Genomic DNA, 23,323 nt, shown 5'->3' with positions numbered 1-23,323 from the left:
GCCGCTGTGTCAGAGTCCGTCGCTGGGGCGGGGGAGGCCCGGGTTTCCCCGCGTAGGTTTCCCGCGAGGTACTGTTTGCGCCCATTGTCCTCTCTCACAAAAACGGTCGACAGAGTCGTGAATGGCGGGCCAAACCGTTTGAGGAAACGCCTGAACACACCTTGGGCAGGTATGCCGTATTTAGTCCGTTAGAGGCGTTGGTTTTTTCCACGGTAGGAGCTTTCAGAGATCTATACTGAGGCGCCGTATGAGTCCGTTAAAGATCTCTGAAGGTGAGCGGCGGTAGTGAGTCCCTTAATGGCTGAGCCAAAAACGCTTGGGTCACCGTCCAAACCGGGAGGTCACCAGTTGTAAGAGGTTGACAAGAGCAGGTAGAAGTGTACTGATTTTTATTACAGTCAAGGGAAATATAAATATACAGCATGCGGACGGAAATGTGGTCACCGACCCGCGAGAGAGAAAAAGTGGGCCGGCGAGACCCGATTTGTGTTTCTTGAGAGACATAAAATACAAAATATAAAAGTACACAATATGTGGTTATATAAGCTTTATACACTGACGGAAAGCCCGCTGAATGCTTTCTCAGGGGGAAGTGAGAACAACGCGAATGATGAATTATGTACAGAGAAAATTATGAATAAGCGTGTCCTTACATGTCATTCAGTGAGCAGAATAAATGAGGATTACACAAAATAAACTTCATTAGGCAATTCAGCAATGAAAATAAATTTTAAAACATTAAATTGAACGCGCCAAAATGCCTGCGCACACAAGTATGGCAGTTAGCGGGTTTAAAAAAAACCTGATTTCACAAATTAAACATCATTGCATAATTCAACAATAAATGGAATTTAAAGAAATGTCTAAATGAGCTATTATACTAAGATTTTGTAATGCGTAACGCCACCAATTAGATTAACCTCATGTCTTTTTTAAGCTATCAAAAGATATCTTTAGGCAGCATTGCACAAAGAAACCTTCAATACGTAATTTGACCATAAATGAAATGAATATCACTGCCCACACTTGTGGAACTTGAAGAAATGCTTATATGAGAGCTATTATACAAAACCTTTAATAAAAAAACGCCCGCACACAAGTCTAGCAGTATGTGGGCGGGATGAAACAGGATTACACGTTATAAACGTTATCATATAATTGAAATATAAATATAACTTGAAGAAATGCCCACATGAGAGCAATTATACTGAAACGTTTCAATAAAAAAAAAACGCCCAAAACGGCCCATCTTAGCTGACCCTTAGGGCGTTGGTCGCTAAAAGCCCAAAGTTAATCATCGTCTGTAGCTCGTGTTTTGTAACTTTGTTTTGATTAAGCTTCGAAGAAATATGTCGTTCTTCTGCCTCCTTCAAGAATTGTACAAATATTTCGTAAAAGGTGAGTAGCTGGAAGTTAGGCCTAGGTTTAATTGATTCATACAGCGTAGAGGATATTGAAATTATGACGATTCTAGGCCTAAATGGAGAGTAAAATGAGGCAAAACCTGGTCCTTCTTGATGCATTACCTAGGTAAGACCAGACTAGGTAGTACCTACGTAATACTATATTTTGAAGATGGAGGCCTACTAGGTTAAGGGTAAGTGTGTGTCGTGAATGAGGGCTTGAAATTGATAATTTTGCACTATTTCCAACGTGTAAGGTGACAACAAACTTGTATTGATTAGGGTAAACAACCGCGGACGATCCACCATCATCACGCTGACCGGGTCTTAGGGTAAAAAACCGCAGGGTACAGAGTGGACCACTTACGATTAGCGTGAACAATCCCAAAAAAAGTACTTATAACGCCTCCTGACACCGGAGATGGGCATCAGTCGCGACTTGTTGTTGGTGAGAAACGGAGCTAAAGACCCTACTCTCCTTTCGAAGTAGGGTAGAACACCACGGCAGGCCAACCCTCATCACGGTGGACGGGTCTTATTCACTCGATATTTAATTGGTGAAACATGAATACAATGCAACTCTAAGCATACCATTTAAAAGACTGAAGTTTCGTCAACATATTGTGATATATGAAAGCCCCATACGAACTAAAATAAGCATGTGAGCTCTTCGTAAAATATGTTTTCAAGGCAGTTTTGAAATCCAATATGGCGGCTACGTTTTGCATGGACGGTTTCTCATCAGTGACGGCCACCATCTTTCCCCAGCCTTCCCAGCACTCATTTGAACAATGTTAGCGTAGGGTAAAAACATCACAGCAGGCCAAACAGGCCACCTACAATCGAACGCTGTTGCCACCCTCCGAAAAAGTACATTATAACGCGTCCTGACACCGAGATGGGCATCAGTCGCGACTTGTTGTTGGTGAGAAACGGAGCTAAAGACCTCTACTCTCCTTTCGAAGTAAGTATTTTCTCCAAAGTTAGAAATTAAGGCCAAATTTTAAGATTTAAACAGAGGGTACTGAAAATGGCGCCCACGGCAGTGGAAATCTCACCAAAACGCTTTAGAAATTTTTACTTACAACTAAAATGTTTCGAAGATTGACGCCATCTCGATGTTTACGGAGTCGCTTGTGTCAACAAACTTTCCATTTCCTGTGATATATCCGTACACCACTTGTACCCACAGACTGGAGCACTTTTATTCAACAACAATCGAAACACGATTTCTCACCAACAACAAGCCAGGAGTAAACAGCTGTTTTGGTAGAAGATGACGAGAAGCGTGCTCTTAGCTAATTTTTAAATAAGTAGTAAAACATCAATATTTTACATATTTTATGATGATTAATTTGAAAATATTCGTTATTGAAAAAGTAACTCGACTCTGACTCAAATTTAAGTAATTATTTTTCTGAATTAGAACGTTCTTTTAAGTTCTGTATTATGACGTCACGACATCTTGACTTTCGTACCTATTGTAAATAATTGCTATACTCAACTGTCATTGCAGAACAGTTTACAGTTATTATGATTATTATTTACTTTTTGGATATATGAAGATGTTTTTACTGCTGGATTATCGCCGTAGTGTGACGCAATCGTTTTCGGTTCCTGGGCCTCTGTCTGTTTTCGCACCATAAGAAATTATGGGGCTAAATTTGCAATGACCAGAAAGTCCGTTAAAAGAGGAAAGTTAGCATTGAGGGGCATATGTTTTGACTGAGAAAAATACAAATTTATTCAATAGCTACCTTGTAAAAATACTTGGTTATAAAAACTTGATTGACACTAAGCAGCATGTCAACTATGGGTTTCAGAGACCATGCAAGCACGTTTTTTGGGCAATACCTATTTCTGTAACGAACACTCGTAACAGAACGAGATTTGCTATAGTGCATTACACCCAGTGCCGTAATTTATAAGGGTATCGTGAATCACTAATCGTAAAGAATAACGACACTTGATCTTGTACAAAGAGACAAAAACTCCATTATGCAGAAATGGATACGAACACGGTGGGTATAAAGCTCCACCTACCCCACCCTCACCCCACCCTCCCCCCCACCACCGCCATCCCTTTTCTTCTTCGTTTCCTCCGCCTTCCTTTCTCTCTCTCTCTCTCTCTCTCTCGCCATTCGGTATGTGTTGACCCTCCAAACTGGGTATAAGACTACACACAAAACGTTGAAATTGGTGAAATTAGGCTATGTATTGGAAGTATATATACATAAATATTAAAGCAATTTTATCATTATTGCATTACTATGACAACTAGAAATTCATGGAAACAGTTTATAATAATGGAACGGCGTATGTGTGAAGCCTCCACTAATGTGGCAACGATGATTTTGCCATTCTTAGCATGCAAACATTAAAGCATGCAACATTAAAGGTTACATTTTATTTCTGGCATACGATTATTAAAAGAAATTCAAAAATACTAATAAAGACTGAAATCAATGAAAAGTGCTAGCAAAAACAAAAAAGCAAAAAAAAAAAAAAAAAAAAAAAAAACGTAGTCGTTCCTCTGCACTTTTCCGTATTCGTTCCTCTATGGTTTTCTGCAGCCAGATGTACGAAAACGTTAGAAACATTTGATTTTTATCTACTTTAGAAATATCTGTAATTTTTCGGGGTAATTTGGTTGTAAATAAAAAAGGGATAATATACATGAATTAAATCAAAATTTTTAAATAACAAAGTAAATTTAAACTAATTAACGAGTAAAGTAAACACCGTTTAGGGAATAAAACTTTGCGGTTTCGTCGTCTGTCGTCGTCTGCTGTTCGTAATTGTGTTTATGGCGCGCGCGCTTAGAAACCAGGAACAGCAACGGGTTTAAAGTGCAATGTGGAGTGAAACTGAGACCCAAAAATGTGTATAATAACAATCAAATAAGCACTGTGGAGTTTCAGTTTGTGATGGCAGTAAGGATAAAACCGCCGATTACAAGGTAAGAATGAATTCAGTTCAAATCCATAACCCCGGGAATAACAAGTTTCATACTTTCACTAATATAGGCAACAAAATGTTGTTTTATTGTGCTGATTACAACTGCAATCTTGAGTAAGATCAATAAACGTTACATACATACGCTAACATTGTTCAAATGAGTGCTGGGAAGGCTGGGGAAAGATGGTGGCCGTCACTGATGAGAACCGTCCATGCAAAACGTAGCCGCCATATTGGATTTCAAAACTGCCTTGAAAACATATTTTACGAAGAGCTCACATGCTTATTTTAGTTCGTATGGGGCTTTCATATATCACAATATGTTGACGAAACTTCAGTCTTTTAAATGGTATGCTTAGATTGCAATTGTATTCATGTTTCACCAATTAAATATCGAGTGATAAGACCCGTCCACCGTGATGAGGGTTGGCATGTCGTGATATTCTACCTTATTATATGTAACGTTTATTGATCTTACTCAAGATTGCAGTTGTAATCAGCACAATAAAACAACATTTTGTTGCCTATATTAGTGAAAGTATGAAACTTGTTATTCCCGGGGTCATGGTTTGAACTGAATTCATTCTTACCTTGTAATCGGTGGTTTTATCCTTACTGCCATCACAACTGAAACTCCACAGTGCTTATTTGATTGTAATTATACACATTTTGGTCTAATTCACTTCCACAGTGCACTCGAACCACATTGCTGTTCATGGTTCGTAAGCACTCACTCCGCAAACAAAGTTACGAGCAGCAGACGACAACACTGATTATGAGATGCAAAGCTTTATTCCCTTAATTGTTTACTTTACTCAATATTTAGTTTAACTTTACTTCAAAATGTTTATTTAATTCATGTCCATTATCCCTTTTTTGCAACCAAATTAACCCCCAAAAATTACAAATGTTTCGGATGTATACTTACGAGCAGACGACGTGAGGAAAAATGGCTCATCGTTGCCAATCTAGTGGAGCGTCACACATACGCCGATGCATTTACAAACTGTTTCGATGAATTCTAGTTGCCATAGTAATGCAGTTATGATAAAATTGCTGTAATATTTATATAAACTACAAATAGATACGCTAATTTCACTTATTTCCCCGGTTTTGTGTAAGTCTTATACCTAGTTTGGAGGGTAAACACATACCAATTGACAACACTGATAAACAATTGAAGAGCGCAAAACGCCGCAAAGAATGCCGTAGTCCCCTTGAATAAGTACGAATAAGTGCTGGTAAGAGGTGGTGGGTTTACGATTGTTGTGATGAAAGTGCCCCCAGCGTCTATGGGTACAAGTGGTGTGCAGATTTAGCACATGAATGGGAAGTTTGTTGACACAAGCGACTCCGTAAACATCAAGATGGCGTCAATCTTCGAAACACTTTTAGTTGTAAGTAAAAAATTTCTAAAGTGTGGTGAGTTTCCACTGCCGTAGCCACCCTTTCAGTACCCTCTGTTTAAATCTTAAAATTTGGCCTTAATTTTCTAACTTTGGAGAAAATACTTACTTCGAAAGGAGAGTAGAGGTCTTTAGCTCCGTTTTTTCACCAACAACAAGTCGCGACTGATGCCCATCTCCGGTGTCAGGACACAGTTATATATTTTTTTTTTGGAGGGTGGCAAGCGTTGATTGTAGGTGGCCTGTTTGGCCTGCCGTGGTGATTTACCCTATATGTAACGTTTATTGATCTTACTCAAGATTGCAGTTGTAATCAGCACAATAAAACAAATTTTGTTGCCTATATTAGTGAAAGTATGAAACTTGTTTTATTCCCGGGGTTATGGTTGGAACTGGAATTCATTCTTACCTTGTAATCAGTGGTTTTTATCCTTACTGCCATCACAACTGAACTCCACAGTGCTTATTTTGATTGTAATTATACACATTTTGGTCTTAATTCACTCCACAGTGCGCTCGAACCACATTGCTGTTTGTGTTTCCTAAGCACTCACTCCGCAAACAAAGTTACGAGCAGCAGACGACAACACTGATTATGAGATGCAAAGCTTTATTCCCTTAATTGTTTACTTTACTCAATATTTAGTTTAACTTTACTTCAAATGTTTATTTAATTCATGTCCATTATCCCTTTTTTTTTTTGCAACCAATTAACCCCCAAAATTACAAATGTTTCGGATGTATACTTACGAGCAGACGACGTGAGGAAAAATGGCTCATCGTTGCCAATCTAGTGGAGCGTCACACATACGCCGATGCATTTACAAACTGTTTCGATGAATTCTAGTTGTCATAGTAATGCAGTAATGATAAAAATTGCTCTTAATATGGTCTATATACTACAAATAGATACGCTAATTTCACTTATTTCCCCGGCCGGTTTTGTGTAAGTCTTATACCTAGTTTGGAGGGTAACACATACCAATTGACAACACTGATAAACAATTGAAGAGCGCAAAACGCCGCAAAGAATGCCGTAGTCCCCTTGAATAAGTACGAATAAGTGCTGGTAAGAGGTGGGTTTACGATTGTTGTGATGAAAGTGCCCCAGCGTCTATGGGTACAAGTGGTGTGCAGATTTAGCACATGGAATGGGAAGTTTTGTTGACACAAGCGACTCCGTAAACATCAAGATGGCGTCAATCTTCGAAACACTTTTAGTTGTAAGTTAAAATTCTAAAGTGTTTTGGTGAGATTTCCCACTGCCGTAGCCACCCTTTTCAGTACCCTCTGTTTAAATCTTAAAATTTGGCCTTAATTTCTAACTTTGGAGAAAATACTTACTTCGAAAGGAGAGTAGAGTCTTTAGCTCCGTTTTTCCCAACACCAACAACAAGTCGCGACTGAGCCCATCTCCGGTGTCAGGACCCGTTATAATGTATTTTTTTGGAGGGTGGCAAGCGTTGATTGTAGGTGGCCTGGTTGGCCTGCCGTGGTGATCTACCCTATATGTAACGTTTATTGATCTTACTCAAGATTGCAGTTGTAATCAGCACAATAAAAAAACATTTTGTTGCCTATATTAGTGAAAGTATGAACTTGTTATTCCCGGGGTTATGGTTGGAAACTGAATTCATTTTTACCTTGTAATCAGTGGTTTTATCCTTACTGCCATCACAACTGAAATTTCCACAGTGCTTATTTGATTGTAATTATACACATTTTGGTCTTAATTCACTCCACAGTGCGCTCGAACCACATTGCTGTTCGTGTTTCCTAAGCACTCACTCCGCAAACAAAGTTACGAGCAGCAGACGACAACACTGATTATGAGATGCAAAGCTTTATTCCCTTAATTGTTTACTTTACTCAATATTTAGTTTAACTTTACTTCAAAATGTTTATTTAATTCATGTCCATTATCCCTTTTTTTGTTTTTTTTGCAACCAAATTAACCCCCAAAAATTACAAATGTTTCGGATGTATACTTACGAGCAGACGACGTGAGGAAAATGGCTCATCGTTGCCAATCTAGTGGAGCGTCACACATACGCCGATGCATTTACAAACTGTTTCGATGAATTCTAGTTGTCATAGTAATGCAGTAATGATAAAATTGCTCTAATATGTATATTGTACTACAAATAGATATGCTAATTTCACTTATTTCCCCGGTTTTGTGTAAGATCTTATACCTAGTTTGGAGGGTAAACACATACCAATTGACAACACTGATAACAATTGAAGAGCGCAAAACGCCGCAAAGAATGCCGTAGTCCCCTTGATAAGTACGAATAAGTGCTGGTTGAGAGGTGGGTTTACGATTGTTGTGATGGAAAGTGCCCACCCCAGCGTCTATGGTACAAGTGGTGTGCAGATTTAGCACATGAAATGGGAAGTTTGTTGACACAAGCGACTCCGTAAACATCAAGATGGCGTCAATCTTCGAAACATTTTTAGTTGTAAGTAAAAATTTCTAAAGCGTTTTGGTGAGATTTCCACTGCCGTAGCCACCCTTTTCAGTACCCTCTGTTTAAATCTTAAAATTTGGCCTTAATTTCTAACTTTGGAGAAAATACTTACTTCGAAAGGAGAGTAGAGGTCTTTGTTAGCTCCGTTTTTCACCAACAAGAAGTCGCGACTGATGCCCATCTCCGGTGTCAGGGCGCGTTATAATGTACTTTTTGGAGGGTGGCAGCGTTGATTGTAGGTGGCCTGCTTGGCCTGCCGTGATATTTTACCCTACGTTATGCCAAGATGTTGATGTACTACGTACATATCTTTACAAAAGCGGACTGTTGGGCGATTTCAGTGGAACGTGCGACAGGTGTAAAGTGGGAACCGTGAGCCTCGTTAAAGAGGAAGACAGTTTTTCGTGTGGCGCTGCAACTTCCGCACGTGTTCCGTAAAAGAACAACGATACGGAAACAGCTCTTTCTTCTCCCGCTCACACCTGGATTTCGGCACAATCCTCCAATTAATTTATGGCGGATCCACGAGCTACCACAGGCCTTTATGAAAATGACTCTCCATATCAGTTCACAGAACACCATGGTGGACTGGTATAATTTCTGCCGGGAAGTCTGTATCGACATTTTGGTCCAGGACAATCGCAAAATCGGTGGACCCGCCACATTGTTGAAATTGACGAGTCAAGTTTTGGCAAACGCAAATTCAACAAAGGTCGGCGTGTTTGATGGTTGTTGGGTTTTAGGTGGAATAGACCGCGAAACAAAGGACACGTTTTTCCAAATCGTTCAGGACCGTCGGCCGAAACCCTGCTTCCCATCCTCATTGAAAATATTCATCCAGATTCAATCATTATTTCAGACTGTTGGATCATACACTACACTAAGTCAGCACTTTAAAGAACACTTACATATCAATCACTCTTTACACTTTGTCGATCCAACCGACAAAAACATACACACGCCAACATATCGAATCTACATGGCGGGTTTTAAAAAGAAACGTTTTGCCGCGGAGTGGTACGGTAGAACACTGTACCCTTCTTATTTCTCAATGTACTGCATTAAAAAACGTTACTTTAACAACAGCGGTTGCCCGTTCAAAACATTCCCCGAACTCATTAAACGCACGTATCCATTAAAGAAAGCAGAGTCAACGCCAACGAAAATCCGTCCTTTGTCCCGCAGTACTCCTCAACCTCAACGAAACCCGGAGATTGCGGTGTTCAAAACCGAAAATGCCCTATGCCCCAGTCAAAAGGCCCAGAATCGCCCAGTCAAAAGGCCCAGAATCGCCCAACCAGAATTCTCCGACTCTTGACATGGAAGATTTTCGATTGTAAGGTAAGTGCAATAGTATCTAGGGTGTTTAATGTTACTTTAAAATGGTGGATTGTCCGCGGTTAGACTGGCCAGCCACGCGGTTAGGTCGGTTAGGCTGGCCAGTCGCTCTTAGGTGATTGATTGTCCGCGGTTAGTCTGGCCAGCCACGCGGTTAGGTTGGTCGGCCCACTGTAATCCCTGTGGTTAGCGCGCGCAGCGCTATATTATTACCGCTTGCCAGAACATGTCGAGCCTGCCAAGAATCTTTAAAAAAGCGGATAAGGCGCGTAGCGCCGTTCCGCCACGGCCTTACTGACAAACTCACATAAATCGTTTCCCATTTGGGGAGTAAAATATGTAAGTACGTAGTCCTAAATTTGGGTAAGCAGTAGGCTAGCATAACCCACATCACGTTTGCAGAGTAAGGGGTTAATAATTTAAAATACGTTTTGCAGGCCCAATTTGGGTCGGTAGTAGGCTAGCATTGTCTGCAGAGCGGTTGCAGAGTAAGGGTCAACAATTTTAAAATACGTTTGCAGGCCAACTTTTGGTCGGTAGTAGGCTAGCATTGCCCGCAGAGCGGTTGCAGAGTAAGGGGTCAACCTACTGTTAAAATTTTACGTTTTTTCCCTCCCACAACCACCGTCTGTGCGTCCCCCCCCCCCCACCCACCCACCCGGTTCCCAATACGGTCCCCCATTACCGTTTATATATAGTTTTCGGTGGGCAACGACACTCGTATCTGAGTTCCCCCCCCCCCCCACCCAAAAACCCCGGATTCCCAATGGTGTGGGGTCCCCCTTTACCGTTTCGCTTTAACTTTCGGTACTACTTTCTTTATTATTGTTTTGGTATCGCGCCATATTGGTTTTGGTGTTCTTCCGCCGATTTCGGTTGCGGGCGGGAGGGCCCGGCAATGTGTAAGCGCTCCCGCTCTCCTTTCGAAGTAAGTATTTTCTCCAAAGTTAGGTAGAATTAAGGCAAAATTTTAAGATTTAAACAGAGGGTACTGAAAACGGTCTCAAACGTAGTGCAAATCTAACCAAAACGCGTTCAACATTTTTACTTACAACTGGAAATATTTAGAAGATTGACACCATCTCGATGTTTACGGAGTCGTTTGTGTCAATAACTACCATTTCCTGTGATAAATCCGCACACCACTTGTACCCACAGACGCTGGGCACTCTCATCAAACAATCGGAAAACTTTCCCTCACCGAGTAAATAACTGTTTTGAAGAAGACGACGAAGAGTGCACTTCGATAATTTTTTAAATAAATAGTAAAACATCAATATTTTACTATTTATGATGATTAATTTGAAAATATTCATTATTGAAAAGTAACTCGATTCTGACTCAAATTTAAGTAATTATTTTTTGGAATTAGAAACGTTCTTTTAAGCCCTGTATTATGACATCACGACATCTTGACTTTTGTACCTATTGTAAATAATTGCTTTACTCACCCTTTCTTGCAGAACAGTTTACCAGTTATTTCATGCAGATTATCAGCTCTTCATGTAATTGGTATAATCGTAATGCGCATATATATCTTTATTATTATTTACTTTTGGATATATGAAGATGTTTTACTGCCGGATTATCGCCGTAGTGTGTGACGCAATCGTTTTCGGTCCCTGGGCCTCTGTTTTTCGCACCATAAGAATTATGGGGCTAAATTTGCAATGACAGAATTTTGTTAAAAGAGGAAAGTTAGCATTGAGGGCATATGTTTTGATTGAGAAAAATACAAATTTATTCAATAGCTAGCTTGTAAAAAATACTTGATTACAAAAAACTTGATTGACAACTAAGCAGCATGTCTACTATGGGTTTCAGAGACAGTGCAAGCACGTTTTTGGGCAATACCTATTTCTGTAACGAACACTCGTATCAGAACGAGATTTTGCTATAGTGCATTACACCCAGTGCCGTAATTTATAAGGGTATCATGAATCACTAATTGTAAAGAATAACGACACTTGTCCTTGTACCAAGAGACAAAAACTCCATTATGCAGAAAATGGATACGACACGCGTGTAAAGCTCCACCTACCCTCTCCCCCCCCTCCACCGCCACCCCTTTCCTTCTTCGTTCCTTCGCCTTCCTTTCTCTCTCTCTCTCTGTTGCCATTCGGTATGTGTTGACCCTCCAAACTGGTATAAGACTACACACAAAACGTTGAAATTGTGAAATTAGGCTATGTATTGGAAGTATATATACATAAATATTAAAGCAATTTTATCATTATTGCATTACTGTGACAACTAGAATTCATGGAAAACTGTTTATATAATGAAACAGCGTATGTGTGAAGCCTCCACTAACGTGGCATCGATGATTTGCCATTCTTAGCATGCAAACATTAAAGGTTACATTTATTTCTGGCATACGGTTATTAAAGAAATTCAAAATACTAATATAGACTGAAATCAATGAAAAGTGCTAGCAAAAACAAAAAAGCAAAAAAAAAAATTGTATATAATTCACTTATCCGTAGTCGTTCCTCTATGGTTTCGACAGCCAGATGTAATTTGGTTGCAAAGGGATAATATACATGAATTAAATTATAATTTTTAAATAACAAAGTAAATTTGAACTAAATAACGAGTGTAAAGTAAACAATTTAGGGAATGAAACTTTGCAGTTTCGTCGTCTGCTGTTCGTAACTGTGTTTGTGGCGCGCGCGCGCTTAGGAACCAGGAACAGCGACATGTTTTAAAGTGCAATGTGGAGTGAACTGAGACCAAAATGTGTATAATAACAATCAAATAAGCACTGTGGAGTTTGCAGTTGTGATGGCAGTAGGATAAAACCACCGATTACAAGGTAAGAATGAATTCAGTTCAAACCATGACCCCGGGAATAAAAAGTTTCATACTTTCAGTAATATAGGCAACAAAATGTTGTTTTATTGTGCTGATTACATCCGCAATCTTGAGTAAGATCAATAAACGTTACATATATACGCTAACATTGTTCAAATGATTGCTGGGTAGGCTGGGAAAGATGATTTTCAGCACTGATCAGAACCTGTACATCCCACGGTAGCCACCATATTGGATTTCAAAACTGCTTTGAAAACATATTTTACGAAGAGCGTCACATGCTTATTTTTAGTTTGTATGGGGGTTTCATATATCATTATGTTGACGAAACTTCAATCTTTTTGAATGGTATGCTTGGAGTTGTAATTGTATTCTTGTTTCACCATTTAAATATCGAGTGAATAAGACCTGTCCACCGTGATAAGGGCTGGTAGTCACTGGTTTTTCCCCCTATATTAGTGAAAGTATGAAACTTGTTAGGGTAAACAACTGCATGGACTGGCCCAACACACCGACGGTCACGAATGGCCACCCTCCGAAAAAGTACTTGAACGCATCCTGACACCGAAGATGGGCAATAATGAGTAAAGTAAACAATTAAGGGAATAAAACTTTGCAGTGTCGTTGTCTGCTGCTCGTTACTGTGTTTGTGGAGTGAGTGCTTAGGAACCAGGTACAGCAACGTGGTTCAAGTGCAATGTGGAGTGAATCAAGATAAAATGTGTATAATTACAATCAAATAAGCACTGTGGAGTTTCAGTTGTGATGGCAGTGAGGATAAAACCGCCAATTACAAGGTAAAAATGAATTCAGTTCAAACCATGACCCCGGGAATACAAAGTTTCATACTTTCACTAATATAGGCAACAAAATGTTGTTTTATTGTGCTGATTACAACTGCAATCTTGAGTAAGATCAATAAACGTTACATATATACGCTAACACTGTTCAAATGAGTGCTGGGAAGGCTGGGAAAGATGGTGGATTGTCCGTGGTTAGACCGGCCCGCCTCACGATAGCCGCCATATTGGATTTCAAAACTGCCTTGAAAACATATTTTACTAAGAGCGTCACATGCTTATTTTAGTTCGTATGGGGGTTTCATATATCACATTATGTTGACGAAACTTCAATCTTTTGAATGGTATGCTTAAAGTTGTAATTGTAATCTTGTTTCACCAATTAAATATCGAGTGAATAAGACCCGGCCAGCGTGATGACGATGGATCGTCCGTGATTGTTTACCCTATACATATTACAGCAATTTTATCATTACTGCATTACTATGACAACTAGAATTCATGGAAACAGTTTGTAAATGCATCCACTAGATTGGCAACGATGAGTCTTTTTGCTGTCGTCTGCTCTTACTTCAGAAATATCTGTAATTTTTCGGGGTTAATTTGGTTGCAAAAAAGGGATAATAGACATGAATTAAATAAACATTTTGAAGTAAAGTTAAACTAAATAATGAGTAAAGTAAACAATTAAGGGAATAAAGCTTTGCACCTCATAAAGAGTGTAGTCGTCTGCTGCTTGTAACTGTGTTTGCGGATTGAGTGCTTAGGAACCAGGAACAGCGTGGTTCAAGTGCAATGTGGAGTGAATTAAGACCAAAATGTGTATAATTACAATCAAATAAGCACTGTGGAGTTTCAGTTGTGATGGCAGTAAGGATAAAACCACTGATTACAACAGGTAAAATGAATTCAGTTCAAACCTGACCCTGGGAATAAAAAGTTTCATACTTTCACTGAATATAGGCAACAAATATTGTGTTGTTTTGTGCGATTACAACTGCAATTTTGAGTAAGATCAATAAACATTACATATATATGCTAACATTGTTCAAATGAGTGCTGGGAAGGCTGGGAAAGATGGTGGATTGTCTGTGGTTAGAGCGGTCAGCCACACGATTGCTGCCATATTGGATTTCAAAACTGCCTTGAAAACATATTTTACGAAGAGCTCACATGCTTATTTTAGTTTGTATGGGGCTTTTATATATCACATTATGTTTACGAAACTTCAATCTTTTGAATGGTATGCTTAAAGTTGTAATTGTATTCTGGTTTCACCAATTAATTATCTAGTGAATAAGGCCTGGCGAGCGCTATGATGATGGATCGTCCGCGGTTGTTTACCCTATGTTAAAAAGTGGAGTTTCCTTCACCGGGGGACCAACCTCCTGCCTAAGTAACACTCTACTAGGTTAGGTTAAGTTAGGTTAGATGAACCGTAGCTCCCTTTATGGTCTCTTCATGAGTAGGGTAAATGATCGAGCGGCAACATAGCAGCCACCTCTCTTGGACCGCAGCCGCTTTCCTAAGAAGCACTTAAATTAGGGTAATGCATCGCTCTGTGGACATGCGGACACTGTACTGCTGCGTGGACGCTTTCCCAAAAAATAACTTTAGCACTTCCAGTATCCTGAATTAGACGCTAGTCATAGCCCAACCAGTGTGGAAACGACAGATCGAGACCTCTACTTCTCTCATGAAGTAAGTGTTTTCTTTCAAGTCAAAAAATATTGCCATAATTTCCGGTTAAACAAAAGTTAATGAAAGTCTAGCCATGCACAGTGCAAACTTACCTTGATGACGCTTTCAAAATTTTACTTATGACACCTTATGTGTAGAAGATTGATGCAATCTCGATGTTTGCTGAGTCACTTGTGTCCATAAACTTTCCATTTCCTGTGCTAAATCCACACACCACTTGTTTCCCGTAGACGCTGGGACACTTTATTCACAACAATCTTAAATGACGAAGTCTATCGGCTCCGGCCAGGAAAACACGTCATTTGTTCAAGAAGAAGAAGAAGAAGAGTGCAGTAGATAACATTTAAATAATTAGTTAAAGACCAGAATAAGGTTATGTATTGCATATATGTATTACATATTCATGATAATTCATTTGAAAATATTGGTTGTTGTAAAAGTAACCAGATTCCTGACACAAATTTCACCGGTTTTGCTGTGATATAGCTACGGTGTTGCCAATTGTTTTTTGTGTTTACCCTCCAAATTTGGGATAAGACTTACAAAAAACAGTGGAAATAAGTGAATTTAGCATACCTATTTGTAATATATATATATATATATATATATATATATATATATATATATATATATATATATATATATATATATATTTTAGAGCAATTTTATCATTATTGCATTACTATGACATCTAGCATTCATGGAAAACATTTGTAAATGCATTGGTGCTGGCAGTGATGACGGCATCCCTAGCACGCATTAAAGATTACATTTGTTTCAGCCGTACAGTTATTAAAGATTATAAACAAATTATTTCAGCCATACAATCAAACATTTTTTTAAGACAAAATAGTAATATAGACTTGAATAAATGGAAAGTGCTAGCATAAATAATTCACTAACCCATTGTCTGCTCGACTCGTGGATTCTGGCTGCCAGACGTACAAAATTATTCCCACCGTGAACAAACTTGCATATTTTAAGTTGAATTTGGAGTGAATTAAGAACGAAATGTGTAAAATTATGATCAAGTAAGCACCTTGGAGTTTCATTTGTGATGGCAGTAAAGATAAAATTACCGATGACAAGGTAAAAATGCATTTCAGTTCAAAACATGATTGCTGGAATAAGATGTCTCTTACTTTCACTAATATAGGCAACAACATGTTTCATTGTTGCTGATTACAACTGCAGTATTGAGTAAAAGCAATAAATGTTACATAGATACGCAAATAATTGTTCAAATGAGCGCTGGGAAGGACGTGTCCGCCAGTGTATGCCTGGTGTCCGCGAGATGATACCACACCATATTGGATAAAAAAGCTGCCTTGAAGACATATTTTACGAAGATCTCACATGCTTATTTTAGTTCATATGGCAGTTTCATATACTATCTCATTTTGTGGACAAAACTTCAATCTTTTGAATATATGTTCAAATATTGAATTGTATTTGTTTCACAGATTAAATATCAAGTGAAAAAGTGGCTCATTAGTCCGTGCAAGTGCCCGCACAGTGATGCATTACCCTATGCCGTTATTATGTAATTTAGGAGAAAACCCCCACTTCGGGAAGAATATAGAGGTCTCGGTGTGCTGCTGTCTTGATGGGCCACAACTCTTGACTGATGCTCATAGCAGCGAATTTAGGTAAAATACTTTTTCAGGAAGGTGGCTGATTATGGGATCAGTGGTCACTATGTCGCCGCTAGGTCATTTACCCTATATGACTTCCGTATACTTTGCATATGCATGGGACCATTCCAGGGTTAATAGAATTATTTTTATTGGAAAATATATTATCACTTTTAGGCGTTAAACAGTATAGGTGAGATTATGGAAATTCACTGTCCGTTCATGGTTTTGCATTCATCTCCAATGGCTGGTACTAAACAATGGTCTTGCATAGCTATTCTGTAGAATCACCCATATATTTTGACAGTACAAACTACAAAATGAACTTTTCTTGGCCTTTTGAGACATTTTATTCTATAATATAATTGGTAATTGTTGTTGTAATTTGTTGTCAGATAGGCCTAGGCTACGAGCTGTATAGTTTTCTGATTGGTTAACTAATGTTTATATGTATTTCTAACCTATACGTATTAGTATTGAATTTGGTGTTTGCTAGAATTTAAAGTATCATAATTGGCTATTAACCAGCGATTAAAAAATATTTGGCTTTCATTTTATAATCCCTTACTGTACTATCTGCTACATATTTAGTTTCATTGGCAAATCAACTATTCTTTCAGAAAACACCAACCTTAACTCCACACTAGTCTATGTCTAACAATTACATGTATGGTATATCACATTGAGAAACTGGGGTTTGGGTGTAGAAATAGCTCGGAAAAACTAGGGAAATACAGATGCTCTAGGTTATTCCCAGACTATCCTAGGTGCCGTCTAACATGATTCCCTCCCACCAACCACCTAATCTAACTTGACGTCACACTGTAAACCATGTACGTATAAGCATTGTCATTTTACTTTTCCTAACCTAACCTAGCCATGTTGGCTTGGAAATTCCCCAAACCTCTGTTAAAATGTACTGCATTCAATAGTGTTCCATATAGGTACAGGCAGTCCCCGGGTTACGACGGGTTCAGCTTACGACGTTCCGAGGTTAAGGCGCTTTGCAATTATATTCATCAGAAATTAGTTCCAGGGTTACGACGCATGTTCCAGGGTTACGACGCCTACTACACTTATCTGGCAGATGAAATATGACACCAAAAATGCAAAATAATCAATAATTAAAGGTTATTTTGATGAAAAATGCAATAACAATGCAGTTTACATAGTTTTCAATGCACCCAAAGCATTAAAAGTAAGGTTTTCTTGGGATTTTTGACGATGTTCCGGCTTACGACGATTTTCGGCTGACGACGCATCTCAAGAATGGAACCCCCATTGTAACCCGGGGACTGCCTGTATACATCTTCACATTTCTTAGCCTAGCATAGGTGCCTACATTGCTCAAAGCCACCAACTTCTCTACCTGAATTCTTTTAATCTGTGCTCAAAAGTGCACCAGTGCTACCCTTCTTACAGAGTATTCACCTTGTTGCCAATTTGACAGTTATTGCAGGCTTTCCAACTGTGTTTCTTCTGTAGGATTTTTCCTTTTCACTGCCCTGCACCATGGAGCAGAATAATTGTATCTTCACACAGTAATAAAGGAAAAGCTTTGGATCTATTTCACTAAGATCATGGAAAAATAACTGCAGTCCAAATTTATATCTTCCATGCTAAATAACCAAATACAACTTATTACGAAGGGTAAATGATGAAGCAGGATTTACATTTGAAAAGGGTGGTCATATCAGAGCTTTTATAAGTTTCTGTGCTGAAGCCCCATACTTTAGCTAAACTCTGAGGGTCATGCGTTTCAATTGGTCGGTTTTTTTTTTTTTTTTCTTTTCCGTGATGATTAATGTGGAGTCTTTCTTACAAACATTTTTACAATACTATTTGGAAATGATTACTAGTGTAAACTAATAATAGAGGCATGGGGGCATGGGTTGGTATGTGTGTGTGAAGATTAGGCAGTGCCTTTTCTTTACTCTTTAGGAAACTTTCATATATTGTGAACTATGTTCTATTATAAGTACCATTGCTTTTTTATTCTCATCTGAACCAGCAGGTCTTCCTGCCCATACCAAGTGGTCTAACACTGGACATAGTATCAGTACACCTTTTTTCTTTCATGTTCTGTTATTCTTGTTATGCACATGCAATGCGATGTTAAATCCTGATATATCTGGAGGTTTTTATCCAGATTTAACTTGAGGTTCTGTGTTCTTGAGAAGTAGTACAGGGGTGGAACTCTTAAATTTTGAAAATATAATTAACTTTTAAGTCACTCAGATTTATAATATGTCGTTTTCATATAGTGATTAAAAGGAAGAGTACTTTGCATTATTTTAATTTTCACCCTTGTGCTCCTTTCAGAATACTGCTGCTATATGGTCCATTAGCCAACTAGTCCCTTGAGTGTAGTTGTATTTTGTTCCTGCATCAGCTTCAAGACATCGCCATGGAAACTACATGGAAAAGCTTATCTGTGAAATTAATAGCCCCTGTCAAATCCACCATCAAAGACTTGGGTTTCAAGCGCATGACACCTGTCCAGGCAGCTTGTATTCCGTTGCTCCTCAGCCACAAGGATGTTGCAGCAGAAGCTGTCACTGGTAGTGGGAAAACTCTAGCTTTTGTTATTCCTATCATTCAGATTCTTAAACAGCTAGATACTCCATTGAGGAAACATGATATTGGAGCCATTATTATATCCCCTACTCGAGAGTTGGCTACTCAGATATATGAGGTGATAGAGAAGTTTTTGGTGCATGTGCCTGAGCTGACAGCCATGCTCACTGTAGGAGGATCATATGTTGGTGAGGATATTCAGGCATTCTCTGAAAGGGGAGCTCACATTCTCATAGCTACCCCTGGCAGGCTAGAGGACTTGTTTTCCCGCAACATCGAAAATGGTCCAAGCTTTGCTGCTGGAGCAAGAAGACTAGAAGTTTTAATTCTCGATGAAGCAGACAGACTTTTGGATTTAGGATTCATGACTACTTTAAATACAGTCTTTGCTTATCTACCCAAGCAGAGAAGAACAGGCCTTTTCTCAGCTACTCAAACTTCAGATGTTATCAGCCTCATACGTGCTGGTTTAAGAAATCCCCTCCAGGTCAGAGTCAAAGACCAAGACTCCAAAAGTGATCAGAGAACGCCAGCAACTCTTCAGAACTATTTTATGGTTTGTCAAACTGAAAAGAAGTTTGATATCTTTGTTGCACTTTTGAGGGAAAGGACAAAAGAAAAGACGATGATTTTTCTTCCAACTTGTGCGAGTGTTAAATACTTTAATGTTCTTTTACATAAACTGCTTAAGAATACAATAGTTCAAGCTATTCATGGTAAGATTAAAGAAAAAAGATTCAAAATATTTGATGATTTCAGATCTTCCGAGGCGGGTGTTTTGCTGTGTACTGATGTGATGTGCCGTGGCGTAGATATACCAAAAGTTGATTGGGTCATTCAGTATGATCCACCCTCTAATGCTGAAGCATTTGTTCACCGATGTGGGCGTACTGCACGTATTGGTAATGAAGGGGCAGCAGTTTTGTTGTTGATGCCATCTGAAACCGCTTATGTCGAGTTCATTAATATTAATCAGAAAGTCAAACTGGATCCCTTGGAAAAGCCCAAATTTGTTCCCTCTTTAGTCAAGAAAATCCGTAATCTTCAAATAAAGGACAGAAGTTTAATGGATAAGGCCAATAGAGCCTTTGTGTCCTATATACAAGCATATTCAAAACATGATATTAAATTTATATTGAATATTAAAAAACTTGATTTTGGTGGTGTTGCAACGAGTTATGGTTTGTTGAAGATGCCAAGAATGCCAGAACTGAAGGGTGTTGCTGTGAAAAATTTTGAAGCCATTGAGATGGACTTTAACTCTGTAAAGTATAAGGATAAGGAACTGGAAAAGAACAGACAAAAGAAACTGAAGGACTTTCAGGAGACGGGAAATGGCCGGGACTGAAGCAGGCGCCAAAGCCAAAGAGTCAGCCCTGGTCCGAACAGAAAGATAAAGCTTTGAGGAAGAAGAAGCGGCAGGAAAAGAAGCAGAGGAAGCGGAACCGGAACAGGTTGACGGAAGAGGAGATGGAGGAATTAGACGAAGACTATCGAATGTTGAAGAGGAGACGAAAGGGCAAAGTTTCAGATGTGGAGTTTGATAAGCATTTTGGCATTGAAGAAGAAGAAGAAGCAGTTGATTAATGAAGTTTCACTTTGATTTGTGGTAGATCTGTATGTGTATACCAAGTCTTAGGTATTTCATTATAAGCATAGAGACAAAGAATGTTTTGTTATGCAGGCATGTTTCAATTCAGAATTTATGAGAGATAGGTCCTTTTAACTTTTAGAATGGCAGAAAAGTGGAAAGTATTTTTGTGCGCTCACTCCTTGTGTGTTCATCTACCCAAAATTATATGAATATCAGTACCTGAATGACTATAAAGTAACCTGTTTTTCTAGTGTGCTACAAAGTATGATTACCTAATAATATTTAAACTATCAGATGGCAGACTAATATACTTTCATTTATTATCTCTTATGTAAGTATGAGGAGTTGAGGAATATAATTATCAGTTGTCTTTGAAGCCTACAAACAATGAAATAGCTCTGAAACATTGATATCTTTTCATCATTAATAACTTTCATGACAACAAAGAATTTCAAACTCAGTAAATGGGAAATGTTTCATGTATTTTATTGCTTTGATTTGAAGAAATCAAAGCATAGTCAGTCAGTTGATCAAGCTGCTATTTCTTAAAACTTTTAAGTTCATTTTGAATATGTCTTGATATGAACTTTTATTTGATACTATTTTGATATACTGTATCATGTAAATTTTGTTGTTGTTGAAGTAATACTTGTTCAGAGATTAGCAGTGGCTATTGCCATCACATAAAGTAATAAAAGTTTACTATATATATTGGTTGTGTTTGTTGACCTTACAGATGGGCTATGATTCTTAGCAGTACATACAGCCATTGTTGTTTGGAAGACCCTGAATTTTGCATTCCTTGAAGGAAACAGTCTATTACAGAATGCCTCTAGGAAATAATGTGAAAACCTCATCACGTCTCATTCCCAGATTAATGATTTGCTTGACATTTGTGCTAAGTATTATTTTCTTCTAAAGGGAAGGAATTAGGATTAGTTTTTTTTATTTCACAGTGATAGTGAAATGTTCATACAATTCATCCATGTTCATATTTTAAGGTCAATCTCCTGGAGATCCGTACGTTGACAAACTTCCATTTAATCTGCACCATCGATTCAATTCATCAACTGTTGCAGGAAGAGCCAATGTAAGTTACTAGCATACCTTAGTTGCATTTGTAATAATATGATGTTTTATTTTGGAATTTTTTCTTTCATTTTAATATTTTTATCTAGCAGTTTGAAGACCTGTATGAAGTATATAGTATATACTATTTCAAATATTCTGTAGTTTGATATATCTTGGAAATAGTCAGGTGTAATATGTAAAATCTTTGTGCAATTCAGTACAGATGAAAGGTGCAAATGGTTCAAAGGTTATTCATTTTATTGCTGGTACAAAGGATGTATAAGATTGTCAGATTTTTGGTAATAAGCGTAAATCTCGGTTATTGGGGTTGTAGAAGACCCCTGCAAGAATTCTTTCTTGTTTTAGGTGATATTCAGTTAGTTATCAGTACAGTAATATATTTTGAGAAAATGTCATGAATATGAATTCCCCTCCCCACCTTACCTTACTTAGTTATATAATATACTACCCTAAACCTATATATATATTATATTATATTATATACCATACATAATTATAGAAATATATATACTTATTATAATATACCGATGATACCCTAGCCACTCATTCATAATAATATATATTATATAATTAATATTATATATATTAAAAGATATATATATATATATATATTATATATATAGATATAATTTCACAAGAAATAACATTCAAGTAGTTGTTTTCAAGAACCAGGTAACAAAAACAGTTACGTGACAAATTAAAGCACAGATTTTGTACAAGCCATTCAGTCATGAAAATATGTTTACTTCCTTGCAAATGGGTCAGGAGCACAAGAATGAAGTCTTCACGTTAATTTGTAACTCCTGAATCTCATGATCTGAGCTTCCTTATGCATCCCTTGTCAAGAAAATTCCTTCTCTAGGCCAGTAGTAGATGTATAGAGGGATTTACCTTGGCACTGACTGCAAGGCACTCCCAGGCATATCTAGGAATTATCCATGGCACTAACTGCAAGGCACTCCCAGGAATATCTAGTAATGGGGCTTATTTATTTATTTATTTATTTTTTATCTAATGGTCTTGTATGTCATATACTAGATTTTGCTTTTCCCCAGAGAGGAAAAATAAAAAAATTTTGGGAAAAAGGCTATCAATTGAAGTAGTCATTATGTTTTTTAACTCTCAAATCTGTAAGTTATCCATAGAGAAGCACCACATTAATGGTTTTGGTGTGAGAGCATTGAGCTTTGACCAAGGTCAGTTTGTTTTGATATAAAGGATATGAAATAATTTTCCTTTAAGGACCAATACAGAATTTTCCAAGGTACTGAAGTTATTTGCTTTTAAAGTTAATTGTAGAAACTTTTTATTTGTTTAGATATTTCATTGGTTGTAAGTGCAGACAAATATAAGTTAACTAATTTGTGAATGGAGAAAAGTCACTGTGAACATTCCTAAGACTGCCTGGTGGCGAGATAAGTGCTATGTATTGATAGCAAGATGCTAGACCATTTCTGGTGCATTTTGTGTAGCCAGCCAGTCTTATGAAAAGGTCCTTTGTCACAGGTTTGAATGAGGTGTAGTTTGAACATCAG

General features: G+C 38.1%; 1 protein-coding gene across 1 annotated transcript; it reads left to right on the top strand.

Annotated features, from left to right (window-relative positions):
- The first annotated feature begins 1,253 nt into the window (after window positions 1-1,253).
- Window positions 1,254-21,407, top strand: LOC135199952 (ATP-dependent RNA helicase DDX55-like). Its single transcript, XM_064228076.1, is given in 3 exon segments — window positions 1,254-1,398; window positions 18,848-20,433; window positions 20,436-21,407. Coding segments are annotated over 2 exon segments (1,755 nt in total). The 5' UTR covers window positions 1,254-1,398; window positions 18,848-18,932; the 3' UTR covers window positions 20,690-21,407.
- The last annotated feature ends 1,916 nt before the right edge of the window (window positions 21,408-23,323 follow it).

Source organism: Macrobrachium nipponense, chromosome 26, assembly GCF_015104395.2.
Source record: "Macrobrachium nipponense isolate FS-2020 chromosome 26, ASM1510439v2, whole genome shotgun sequence".
Lineage (NCBI taxonomy): Eukaryota > Metazoa > Arthropoda > Malacostraca > Decapoda > Palaemonidae > Macrobrachium > Macrobrachium nipponense.
The sequence above is the reverse complement of the archived record's forward strand: the minus strand, read 5'-3'. Positions and strand labels throughout refer to the sequence as shown.